We start from the raw sequence: 13250 nt of genomic DNA, 5'->3' as shown, positions 1-13250 counted from the left end.
GAGAGAGAGAGAGTTTCGAATTATTTATTTTAGTATGCTGTGTATTCAAGTTTTCACCAATTTTTCTTTGACAGATTGCTGGAGGTGTAAATTTCAAGTATAACTATTTCATAAAGAGAGAAGTGTGGCCTTCTTGTGATATTATTTGGAGACCTGGACCTGAATTGTCTTTGTCAGTACCCCTACCTGTCAAGGGTGGAAAAATTGTGGTGAGGGACTCATGGATGAGGACGACGATGTCTCCTATTTATCCATGGGGCTCATTGATAGAAGAGACATATTTTCCAATACAACCTTTATTCTCAGCTCCAGCTAGAGGTAAATTTCATTTTGATGCCTTGTATATGCAATCTCCTTACTTGAAATGGTTCTGAACACTCAAATGCTTCCAGTTATTTGACAGATGAGGATGAGATTATGAAGTACCTTAGAAGTGATATGTTAGAGTCAGGGCCCATCTTAAGTATTCCCATGGAGAAGGGGAAGTTAGACTCTGATAGTGAACTTACAACAAATTCTACACACAATGGCTTTATTTCTCATAGTGACATAATAGACCCATTGTTAAGTGATATTAGGAAGGATAGTGTGTACTCCGCTGATGACCTTACAGTGAATCCTAGTCAGAGGGTTTCAATTTCTAGTAGCTTGTCAACGGAAAGATATCAACTCGTTGAGGAGCCCTGGTTAGTTGAACCACGTAGCTTCTTTCTTGTGTCTGAGGATATGAATGAGTCTGATTTGTCAGCCAACGGCAACGTAGTAGATGGCATTACAAATTTGGACGATACGGGAAACTCTTTGACTGAAGAAAGCAATAACCTAATTCCCAAGGAACCTGTTTCTACCGTTATACTGATCAATTCATCTATATGTACTATGCAAAGGATAGCTCTACTGGAGCATGGGAAACTGGTTGAGCTACTATTGGAACCTGTTAAGAGTACTGTGCAGTGTGATAGCGTTTATCTAGGGGTGGTTACGAAACTTGTCCCTCATATGGGTGGCGCATTTGTAAACATAGGGAATTCTAGACCCTCTCTAATGGACATCAAACACAACAGAGAGCCTTTCATATTCCCTCCATTCCGAAGGACAAAGAAAACAGAAGCCAACAGTCATATGTTTGAAGAGCACATGACTGCAGATGAAAATGAACACATGTCACTTGATTTCGAAATGACTGATGACATCATAGAAATTAGCTCTCAGGACGATTATGTAAAATCACTGCACAGTGATGATGAGGAGCATGAAATTGAGGATGCATTTGATCTTTCAGATGATAAGGAACACATGAATGGTAGTATACTTGATTATGGCAAAGGAGAAGCTGATTATCCTGAAGGTGAAACTAGTGCTATTCCTGTTGCTATAAATGGTTCTAGTATTTCTCAAATGTCTCACCCACAAAATAAGAAGAATGATGCAAATACTGTCACTCATGAAAATAAGTGGGTGCAAGTTCAGAAGGGCACTAAAGTTGTTGTGCAAGTTGTCAAAGAAGGGTTGGGCTCAAAAGGACCCACACTGACTGCTTATCCAAAATTAAAGAGCAGATTCTGGGTATATTTATGCATCCTTTGCTGCCTTAGTCTCTGATTATTCTTATTCTGTATTTTATTTGTTATTCAACACCTTTGAGTTGCCTGACTTGCAGATATTGATAACTCGTTGTGATAGAATTGGAATCTCCAAGAAAATCAGTGGTATTGAGCGTACACGGTTGAAAGTCATTGCAAAAACTCTGCAGCCTCCAGGTTTTGGTCTGACTGTAAGGACTGTTGCTGCTGGTCATTCTTTAGAGGAACTGCAAAAAGATCTGGAAGGTTTGGTTTCAACTTGGAAGAATATCACGGAGCATGCAAAATCTGCAGCTCTTGCTGCAGATGAAGGAGTGGAAGGAGCCGTCCCTGTTATTCTGCATCGTGCAATGGGTCAGACGCTCTCAGTTGTGCAGGATTATTTTAATGAGACGGTACCTATCTGTCATTTATATCAAAGTCACTATGCTGATCGCTTGTGTCATTTTCCATGGTTTTATTTACATCAAACATTTACAACTACCTCTGGTAGCCCTATCCCTCTTATTCCTAATAATACTTTTAATTATGGTTACTTCAGGTTGAGAAAATGGTAGTCGACTCTCCAAGGACATATCATGAGGTATGGTACTATCACTTGTAAGTCTGTTTGTTTCCGAAAATTTAAATTTCATTATCCTATCAAATACTGATCAATGTTTGCTTTTCTTTCCAGGTTACCAATTACCTTCAGGAGATTGCCCCAAATCTTTGTGATCGAGTTGAGCTTTTCAGTAAAAGAATCCCTCTTTTTGATGAATTTAACATCGAAGAAGAGATCAACAATATGCTCAGTAAAAGGTGAGGGGCAATGAATATTCCCTATTTTGACAGTTCTCATATTTGCTAGCTTGGGAAACAATATTATGCCACTTGTTGGTATTTGCTCCATGATCTCTATACTTGTGTGGAAATAGCGTCATTCTGAAATGGAGCCGTTAAAAATTTTCAAGGTTCCACGCAAGTTATTGTGATGATAGGTCAATGACATAGCTTGCAGCCATCTTTGTCTAGCATGATGCCACTGAAGTTCATAGATGTTGTGGCCAATATAGAGGCAAAAAAAAAACTTGTTCAATTTTTTTTTTAATAGTTGACAATGTGAAGCAGTTTCCTGCCGTTATTTTTGTTTTCAAAATTAGTGAAATTCAATCTTTAGTACAAGACAGTCAAGTATTGAATTTAGGTTATGTTAAATCCGAATATTACTGAAGGGGGAGCTCAATTCGTTTTGAAACTGAAAGACCAGATTATGAGAATCCAACTTGTCTGGTATATTGTTCCCTCAACCCAACTTGTCTAGTGTATTGATCCCTCAATTGTGAGCCATTTGTGGACAAATTCATTTCTAAATGTTTGTTCAATAGTTTTGCTACAAGATCAATTGTTCTTAACTTAAAACTAGATTCTGCATATACCTTTTCTTTTTGGTGGGGAGAGACATACTGGACTATTCTTGATATTAGTTACATCTCTTCTCTTGTGTTGTAGGGTTCCACTTGCTAATGGAGGTTCTCTAGTGATTGAGCAAACTGAGGCATTAGTATCTGTTGATGTGAATGGGGGTCATGGGATGTTTGGTCAAGGAACGTCACAGGAGAAAGCTATTCTGGAAGTCAACCTTGCAGCTGCCAAACAGGTATGATTTACGCTGACCTCTTATGACCACATTAGGGCCTTGCTTTCCCTTCACAAACACGGAATATGTAGATTCTCTGCCGTTGTTCTGCTGAGTATTTATGCGACCTACCTCATTAATTTGTTACCGTAAACAACATCAAGATCAATTCATTCGTTTATATTTATTTCATTCAGATAGAAATATGGAATCTTAAAATGGAAGTGATCATAGAACTGCTAGTTGTAAGTTTGTAACAAATACTACCTGTTTAAAGAAGCTGCCCTTTTTATTCTCCAATTAACTATATGCATGGATATACAACGTAAACAGCTTTGAAGTTGTGTCATATGATTTCGTTACATGGTTTTCTTTTCAAAATTGCTATGTCTTATTTCAAAGGTTTAAGATAAAGTTTTCTATTCTTCCCCCTATTTCTTCAATTTGCAGTAGTTGTTGATAGAGGATACTGTGTTTCAGATTGCAAGGGAGTTACGACTGAGAGATATTGGGGGCATAATTGTGGTAGATTTCATTGATATGGCTGATGAATGTAAGTCAAAGTGTCTTTTTTTGTTTGCTTGCTTGTGCGGATGTGGATGATTCACATATGCACATATTGCACAGCCATGGGATGGATTGTGTATCTTTCAGCTTGATTTTGTTCCAGTTTAATGAGTTTATGGTCGACATCATAATCCTTCACATTCACTTGTAGAGATTCTACATATCATAAACTTGTATAGGCTTAAACTATATTCTTTTCTCTTTTTCATTTTTTTCTGAACAGAAGTTTTTATTTATTTATTTTTATTTTTTATAAAAAAAATTTACCAAGCAACAGTCAAGTATTTGGAGGTTACAACACAACATGCACGCTAGCAATTTCCATGCAAGTAATAACAAATTAGATGTTTTAAGGTTGGTAACTCTCTTATTATCAAACTTCTAAGGTTTTGCTATGTGGTCATGGGTTCCTTTAAAAAGATTGATTAGGTAGACAGAAGTGATTTGTGGTTTCTTGGGATCGAAAGAACTTCTGGAAACTTCATGCTTGTATGACAAAGAGGGGCCTTCTTAATCAACTATTCTGAACTTGCTCATCATTTTATGTTGAGAACTTCAATATTTATTTATAGATTGTTTTTTGGCACCACTTTATTTTCAGCAAATAAGAGATTGGTCTACGAAGAAGCTAAGAAGGCTGTTGAGAGAGACAGGTCGATGGTTAAAGTCTCTGAACTGTCTAGGCATGGACTCATGGAAATAACAAGAAAGAGAGTATGTTGCACTATACTGTGATTACCAATTTTCTCCCTGATATTCAAATAGTCATGATACATTTGCATTGAAGTATCCAACTCTCAAATACCTTGAGATTGGCTAGGAATCGTTTGAAATTATAAAAAAGGAAACTTTTAAAATGGACAACTTGAATTCATTCACTAGATTTATATATTAACTATAGTTTGCTGGCACAATGTTTGAGCTCATTGAGTTCTTTTGGCTCCTTGTTGGACAGGTACGACCTAGTGTAACATTTATGATTAGTGAACCATGTTCTTGTTGTCATGCCACTGGGAGAGTGGAAGCCTTAGAGACCTCGTTCTCCAAAATTGAACAAGAAATTTCTCGATTGCTGGTAAGTGAAGGCTTAGATTGCTAATGTATTTACTGCTTCCACATACAAATCTGAAAGAGAAGCACCAACGCATTTAGGAAAAACCAACACATTCAGTTTGGTACAACTTTTAAGGAAACAAAGACTTGAATGCTTCCAATTTAAATTATTTAATGAACTCCATAGTAGAATTTCAATTCTGTAAGCGGGTTATAGCATCTGACCTAGACAGTAATTTAACTTCACTACCAACTTTTGTTTGACCTCATTAAACAATATATTTTTTCGGTATTTTGATCAGGCAATGAGGGAACAGAAACCAGACCCAGAGAACCCAAAATCTTGGCCAAAGTTCATTCTGAGAGTTGACCATCACATGTGTGACTACTTAACTTCTGGGAAAAGGACCAGGCTTGCATTGTTGAGTAGTTCCCTCAAAGCTTGGATTTTGTTAAAGGTATATATTCGAAATTTTAGTTTCTGTTCATGATATAGGAATAGCATGACTGATTATGTTGACGCCATTGTCATGTACCCTGATCTTCTATCTGGTACGAATGAGCATAAATGAATAGTCATCATGCGTAACAGACTTTTTTTTTTTTGAATCTAATAGTTGCCGAGTTGTTTTGTCCATAAAAACAAATTAAATTGAAGTTTAAGTTCCCGAAAGCTTTTGCTTTACCAATCCCAGTAGCAAACAAATACCACGCATCTTAGCTAGTGCTTGGTAGCTGATTCATACTGCTGATAGATCTATTTCTGGTGTTATTCTTCAGGTTGCTAGAGGTTTCACCAGGGGTGCATTTGAGGTGAAACCATTTACAGATGAAAAGGCACACAAAGATCTGCAGCAGGTCACCATTTCGATGATTCGACCTAGAGAAGCCAGAAGAACTAACAATCCTGGAAAAAAGGTGACCCTATTTCCGGTGAAGAAATGGAAGGGTGGTGGGAAATGATAGTTGCCAGGTTGATCTGTTTTTGTTGTGTATACAGACAGACTAGAACCACATTATTTTTCTAATGTTCTTTAAGATAATCATATCATAGGGAGGATGTAGAGAATGAGGAAGAGAATCTGTAATTTTGTACAATTTAGTGCTATTGATCTACTTGGTTCGTATCGCATTGATGCTAGGCCAAGTATTTGTCTTGCTAATTTGCTGTTACAAGAAGGCATTTTAGATTTTTAGCAACGTTCAATCACCGCTGTACTAAAATTCACAAAGATGTATCATCTTTTGATATATTACAGATCAGAAAAAGTTGTGAGGAAATATATCTTGTTGTGGAAGTTTGCTCACTAAGTGATAGTTTGTAAGGGACGAAGTGAAATTCACGGCCACGATATTAAATTGTTACAACCTTTCTTATTTATACATATGGTTGTGATGAAATGTTAACAAGCCTTTATGATAATTGTTGCAAAGAAAAAGCAAAAAGGAAAAAAAACGAATTAGTTGTTGTTAGTTTATCATTAGAACTACATCCTCAAATGCTCCAGAGGAAGAAAAGAGAAAAAGAAAACAATCATTAAATGGATATAAAAGCCAATTCCACGTTAAAAAAAAACAAAAAAGCAAGCAAATGATGGAAGATAAAGATATCAGGCAACTCCAAAGTTCAACCTGAGGCTAAATATTTGAAGTAATGAAATATTGATAGTTGCTTCCTACAAGTACAAAACTCATGAAAATGTTTACTTGATACTAGAACTATAAAATAAAATCAAGGTCTACAGTACAGTTTCTCAAATGCAACACAGGAAATAGCTAAGTAAACCGTGGATATTTGCAATGCAGCAAATGACAAAGTTTCAGAACACGTATAGGGATTAACTAGCCGCGGCGTTGCAAGTGTTGACACCATCCTTGCAATCATTGGTGAGATCATTGAAAGTTTCAATCTGCTTTTTCCCTCTCAAGAACACTTCTGTATCAACTGACACCCTCATGTAACCATCAAAGTCAACTGGAACTCCATTGTTAAGCTTGGTGGTCTCAGAATACCACTCGCTTTTTTCATCCCAAAGATCCTTGTACTCATCAAGGAAATGAGTGGCATACTTGTCTTTCAAAGGATCAAAGAAAGATGTGTCTGGTTCATTTGTTGCAATATAGAGGTTCCTCCCATCTTCAACTTTGTCCTTCAGGGTCGAGAGAAGTGAATCAGGTGAAGTATCTTGAGCAAGGTTAGGCCAAAGCTCCTTGTTCTGAACCTTCTCTCCTCTCTCGATATGCACAGAGTCATAATCCCAATTCAATTTTGATGCAATTGCAGACACTATATCCATCAACCTTTTCGATTTCCATATCAAATGCCACGGTCGTTGAACGACAGATTCTGTCTCCCCTTCACACACCCTATACCAATAATTGTCTGGTTCCACAGAGCCAAACTTTCGCATAATCAAAGAATCTTTCACATCATGAAGTTTCATAGGTGTGACCTGAAAATTTTCCACAACATGAAGACGCAGCCCATCTTTCTTCTGCCATTTATCCCAATCGGCCCAAAACTGTTTTTGGTCCAAGACAGATGCCGACTCACTTAAATGCTCGAAATCAAAGTAAAACCTGAAATCCTTCCCTTCCTCATCTTGACTTGATGAAGTGTAAATCGACGAGAGACAAATACTCAAATCCATAACCAAAGTCCGGTTCAGGTACTGAGCCTCACCCAAAGCACACAAAAAACTCCACAAGTAATGGTTCATGCTCTTGCACCTGTCTCCACCACCTACATAAATCAAGTACTTCCCACCGCGAAATGAACCCTCAGACTCAACCACCGGAAGCTTATCATTCACCGGTTCCCCATAAATTGGGAATGCACCACCCTCTTCTTGCTTCCCACCAGTCTTCTGAAACCCGGGTTTCTGATTCTTCTTCCTCTTCCTAGCATTTACCCCCGTATGGTACTCTCCAATATCACCCACACTCAGAGTACAATTAGTCCTCAAAATGGTAAACCTCCTATAGTCCTTGTAAAACGAAGCAGTCTTCCCCTCCTTAGGCCTATACCTCCAAGCCATATCACAAGTGGTATCATTCGAACCCCGCACTCCTTTCCCAAATCTATAAAAATGTATATCCTTAAACTTCTCTATAGCCGCTGTCATCATCAAATGGAACACTTCCGGGTCCCTACAATCAATAGGACCCTCGCAATCCGCAACAGCACCCCCCTCAGCCTCTCCTTCCGCTGCATGCACTTCACTCGATATCAGCTCAGCAACATCAGTAGCATTGATGAAGCTAGCAACCTCTGTTTGATTGGGAGCCAGGAAATTCTCACCAGTCTTGGCCTCAGTGTTGTCAGATTTGAAAGTGGCATTGGATTTAGATGTGAGGAAATTGCTGATCTTGGTTGATGGGTGAAACAAAGGGTCCTCAGGTTCATACGTGGCGGCAATGATGGTGAAGATTAGTACCCCAAACACGAAAAACCCAAAGCCAAGGGTTCTGAACAGAGCAACGGCGTTGGGGCCCAGATTCTCAGGCCGGAAGTTTCCCGGTCTGGAAAATGTGGACCGACCCAACATTGTTTGGCACCTAAAGCTTACACTAGAGCCACTCAAATCTAGTCTACAGTAGAAAACAGAAACACCCAGATGCCCAAAACGATAAAGATTTGATTTTTATTCGATTTGGGTTGTTTATTTTCAGATCCTGAAACTAATGTGAACTGGGTTTTGCAAGATCTAAGTATTGAAGGAAAAAAGTTGAAGTCTTTGAGAGGATTTTTACCTTAAATGAAGATCAAGCGAAATGAAGAAGGGAGAGCTTCATCACCATCAGAGTCTTTGGGAGTATGAGAGAGTGGGCTAGTAGATTTGTCTAAAAAGTCTTTTGAGATTTGGGGCAAGTCAAAAGAGAGAGATTGATTGTGATGATTAAACTGAATCCTAGACACTGAGGAAGGGACGTACTGCGCCGTATGTGCTGCGATGTCTCCACGTGGAGGGAAATGACGACGTGGAAGAAGATGGCAGCTTTTGGCCCACACTCTCTGGTTTGGTTGAGGTTAGGACTTGGGACAATATATAGGACAGTGTTTATGCAAGGGGAGGTGACAACCATAGACACACCGACAGTGGCAAAGATGTAATTAGCAGAACATCTCAAGCTTAAATGTTGATTAGTGATCATGAGACTAGGAGACTATTGGCTGTGCCTGGAATTATCAATGTGATGCTTAGATAGGGTTTGTGTGGTGTAAAAGTTTGGGATCACTAGCTGTGAAAAAAAGGTCTGTAAAGAGCAGTACGTAAAGACAGCAGAGTGAAATTCATATATACATGACCAAAGTTGAGGTATACAAATACAACGCATACACAATGCTACTAGTTAACATCTAACTCTAGACCAACATGTCAACTCCAGTGAATCCTAAACTAGTTCTGGAGAGTGATTTAGCCGAGTACATAGAGATGCAGATTAAAACTCCATCTCTGGTGGTATTTGTGTGAACTGAAAGCATCATGTAGACTGAATATTAGGGGTACAAGATGCAGCTCTCTGCTGTATGCGGCTCATGCTGTGCTCCATGCTTCGTTTAACCATGTCTTCCAGTAATCTCTTAGCGGTTTCAGCAGCTTTATCAGCTCCATCGACCCTCGTGGCAATGTCGTATACGATTCTCTCCAGAACTGAGGATGCCAACTGCTTTTCTTGGGGAGAATCTCTAAGCAAATCCAGCAGCCTACGAGCTTTCTCCCGAGCTTCAGCTGTGCCATCTACAGTCAAGCGCAGAAGGCCCGGGACTGCACCTTCTTTAAGAATGAGTTCCCGGTATATATCTCGACAGCTCTGACATAAAGTCAGCAAAGCTCCGACAGCGTGTTCTGTGCTGACAAGGGATCCATCTTCAACAGTCTCTACTAAGGTTAAGATCCCACCCGGCATGTCTGAGATTGCAACACGCCCTTCTTCTGAGTTGGATAGGATTTCAAGAAGGGCTGTAGTTTTTTCCGCAAACTTGGAATATTTTTTGCATTCTTTGAGGAGGTTTATAAGAGGAGGAACAGCTTTAGCATCAAGAATTGCAGCTGTGTTGTCTTTGCAGGTCGAGAGATTGTGAAGGGCAGTCACGGCATCAACTTTTCCTTGAACACTTCCAGTGCTGAGGATCTGAACAAGGAGCGGTGCAGCTCCAGAAGCCGCAATAATCGGCTTGTTCAATGCAGCAGCCGAGAGTGTTAAGATTGCTGCAGTCGCTAAATCCCTTAAGCTACCATTTTGGAACTTGAGGAGCTCAACAAGAGGAGGAACAGCTCCAGCTGTCACAATCTTGACCTTGTTTCTGATAACATCAAACATGGACCCAATGAGACATACTGACACCATTCAACTATTAAACTACCAAAACCCATTACCTAATATGGAGAAGAATTGCAGAAATAGCGGGGCAGTTAAGTTCCACATATAATAATGCAACCACAGCTATCACTCTGTGCACTCACATGATCCACAGATTAGGAAATCCTCAAATTACAGCGACAAAAAGGACTGGGGGACTCAGTTTTAGATCAGAATGCTTTTGCACCGTTAAGAGAGGAACAATATAGTATGGCAATTCCCCAATTTTAACAGCACAGTGCAAATAATTTAAACTTACAGAAACAAGTGGTATCATTATCCGATCAAATAGATATTTAATTCATATCTAGAATGCAAAACACAAGCAAAGAGAATGAAACTGAAAATTGAACTTTACTCTCTATCCCTTCAATCATATGCTTCTCCAAGAAATCCAAGAGAAGAAAAATCTACAAAAATTGTCAAGGATGAAACTTTCCATCACATTTGTAGCAAATATAACAAATCTCCAATTAGAAAACTAAGATCCACTTGGATCTTTCAATGAATCAGTACCAGTAGAGAGTACCAGTGGAGAAAAAGCGATCTCTTTCTCAAATACTTAGCAGATATAACAATAAGAACACCATCCCTCTAAGCATTTTCTTTCTTCTTCTTTTACCAAAACCACCATGAGGCAGAATCTCACTAGATTGTACTGAAAGAAGCCAACTCTTCCCTTTCAAGTAACAAAATTATTAGTAGCAATTCTTTTCCCCCAAGCCACAAAGAAGAACACTAACTAATATTAACAAATACGAAGCATTTCGACTCAGAAACTCAATCAAAGAAAACACCAAACTACAAAACCACCCTATACTCTCCATTGGTAGCTAAACTTGCTAAGAAATGTAAAAAAAGTATCAAAATTTTTGCTATCAAACTCTATAACAAATCCACAACATCACTAATTTCATCCTTAATAGAAAAAAAAAAAAAAAAAAAAAACAACAATCCCAGAAGCACCAAAAAAAAGACTTCAATCTTTCACTTACAGCAACAAAATCAGCACAAACCCAACAAAACCCATCACCCAAATCAGCATAAACCACTCTCAAACAGCTCAATTAGTGAACTAATCTAAAAAAACAGAGAGAAAAAGATGAAGACTTTATACCTATCATTGCGAACAGCGAGGTTGAGAAGGGCCAGAAGAGAAGCCTGGCGAGCATCTGGGTTAGGAGACACCAGCATCGTCACCAGAGGTGGAATCACACCTGAAGCTCCCAACTTTAATCGAGTCTTGGCCGAAGAAGAAGAAGAGGAGGAGGAAGACTTTCTGACCAAGTTTCTGATGTCTCTGGCGGCTTCAATTTTGGCGTCAAGATCACCGTTGATGAGCTTGGATGAGATTTCTAGGACTAGGGTTTGCTTCCTTTGGCTCCATGACTCTGAAATTTCATGTCTTTCTTCTCCTTCTTCTTCTTCCTCCACAACCACTGTGCTCTGCTCCTCTTGCCCCATCTCTCTCTCTCTCTCTCTTGGTTTTCCTATGCTTTTTATAACCAGTTTCTTTTTATTTATCTATTTATTTATTATTATTTTTATTCTCTATTTTTTTCTTTATTATATTTATACAACAAACTATCTGGTTTGCATTCAGACCAATATTCACGAAAATGTTCTAAACCGCATTGATCTCCCATTACAAGCAAATGAACTTGAAAATATTCACGATGCTACAAACGTTCAACTAACTATCATAAAGAGGCGTTATTTCTATTAATTTTGAAATTATGTATTGTAGTTTCTTACTAAAAATGAAGAATTCTTCAACAATCAAATGAAGAGGATGTAACCAAACATGGAAAGTTTCATGAATAATTCTTCACGTTTTATAATCTTACAAGAAATATGTGTACATACTCAATTGTGTTGTGTAGGTGAGACCAATTGTTTAAGGAGATATATGAGAACTCGTGTGAATGATTTACACGTTCATAATTTGTAAAGCATTCAATGAGTTTGCTTATACGACAGTGTACTTCAGTTGGAAGTAAAGATCTTTTTTGTATGAAAGCAATTGATTGCATTTCTAGTGTCCACGATGCATAATGATTTGAGCCAAAGTTTCTTTCTTCTATTACTCTTATTCACAGTTTTATGTACTATACACACAGAAACGAGTCTGTTCATATCGTGGAAAAAATTCAGCTATATAATAAGAATAATATATAAGGTCATGAGTAATCTAAAAATATGTAAAATCCCTTATTCAGGTTATACATCATCTATATATGTAATATGATGCAAAGTTCTCTTCGATCAATCTCTTGCCTATGGCAAAGGGTGAAGTGAAAGGGTTGTTAAGCAGTTCAATTCAATCGAGCTTCTTTTGCAGCTATTAACCTTTTTTCTAACATAATGGCTTGTTTTTTGTTTTCTAACGTAAATTAGCCATTTTAGACACAATTTGCATGACACTTGCTTTTTGAAAAAGACAACCCTCCTCAATCTCTCATGTGGTTGAGAGCCCTCACAGCCCAGGCACAACGACACTACCACTGAATTAATAGCCCGCCGTGTGTACGGGCCTCCTGTTGGGACCTGTCATGTCAAAAGCGAGAGAAACCACATTCTTTTCTTTCCTTTTTTACGTCCCCCCGTCTCCACACGGGAGGAACATAGGGACGTTAATAAAGGGATTCAAGGGTTAACACTCCTTTGGCATCCCTCCCATCACACATGACGAGTATGAAAAATATCTGCTACATCATGTATTTTTATCAATCCTTATTCTTTTCTCTTATTACACAATGAGTATGAGTACATAATAAGCTGTTTATGAATCGAATTCAGATCTCTTGTTACTGTCAACAAACCAATAGTATCAAACTAATCTATTCCCATTTTAATTGATCAAAAGTGATTCAATTGATTGAATCTCATGTTTTGAAAATAAAACTGCACTAAAGAGATAGTTTGATTATCAATTTCTTGCTGACACACAAATCATCGAAATGGAAGATTCAAGTCCTTAGATCATGCTGCATCTTGAGTCTAACAATGTGGCTAACTACTTTTGATAGTCAATATGATTTTGTTTCATAGGGAACCATTCAAAA

The 13250-nt window shown here is 38.3% G+C and overlaps 3 protein-coding genes across 4 annotated transcripts in view; 1 reads left to right on the top strand and 2 right to left on the bottom strand.

Annotated features, from left to right (window-relative positions):
- The window catches only part of LOC101311406, a 6656-nt gene extending 836 nt beyond the window's left edge, over positions 1–5820 (top strand). Inside the window, exons 3-13 of the mRNA XM_004305636.1 lie at positions 75–346; positions 546–1566; positions 1661–1978; positions 2125–2166; positions 2260–2384; positions 3075–3222; positions 3682–3754; positions 4370–4482; positions 4724–4843; positions 5124–5279; positions 5602–5820. Coding sequence (XP_004305684.1) covers positions 75–346; positions 546–1566; positions 1661–1978; positions 2125–2166; positions 2260–2384; positions 3075–3222; positions 3682–3754; positions 4370–4482; positions 4724–4843; positions 5124–5279; positions 5602–5784 — 2571 coding nt within the window. The 3' untranslated portion in view covers positions 5785–5820. The remainder of the gene's footprint in view (positions 1–74; positions 347–545; positions 1567–1660; positions 1979–2124; positions 2167–2259; positions 2385–3074; positions 3223–3681; positions 3755–4369; positions 4483–4723; positions 4844–5123; positions 5280–5601) is intronic.
- A 610-nt stretch (positions 5821–6430) lies between these two features.
- LOC101313231 lies at positions 6431–8690 on the bottom strand. Its single transcript, XM_004303535.1, has one exon. It carries the CDS (start codon positions 8367–8369, stop codon positions 6660–6662), a length of 1710 nt encoding a protein of 569 aa, XP_004303583.1. The 5' UTR covers positions 8370–8690; the 3' UTR covers positions 6431–6659.
- A 406-nt stretch (positions 8691–9096) lies between these two features.
- Positions 9097–11670, bottom strand: LOC101312745 (U-box domain-containing protein 3-like). 2 transcript variants are annotated; one of them, XM_004303533.1, is made up of 3 exons: positions 11303–11670; positions 10203–10277; positions 9097–10129 (listed from the first exon to the last, which is right to left on the bottom strand). In XM_004303533.1, the coding sequence occupies exons 1-3, from the start codon at positions 11647–11649 to the stop codon at positions 9307–9309; spliced, it is 1245 nt and encodes a 414-aa protein (XP_004303581.1). In that variant the 5' UTR covers positions 11650–11670; the 3' UTR covers positions 9097–9306. The 2 variants fall into 2 exon arrangements, with proteins under 2 accessions (XP_004303581.1, XP_004303582.1); XM_004303534.1 differs by lacking the exon at positions 10203–10277.
- Positions 11671–13250: the final 1580 nt, after the last annotated feature.

The sequence above is a fragment of the Fragaria vesca genome, linkage group LG6 (assembly GCF_000184155.1).
Source record: "Fragaria vesca subsp. vesca linkage group LG6, FraVesHawaii_1.0, whole genome shotgun sequence".
NCBI lineage: Eukaryota > Viridiplantae > Streptophyta > Magnoliopsida > Rosales > Rosaceae > Fragaria > Fragaria vesca.
The sequence above is the reverse complement of the archived record's forward strand: the minus strand, read 5'-3'. Positions and strand labels throughout refer to the sequence as shown.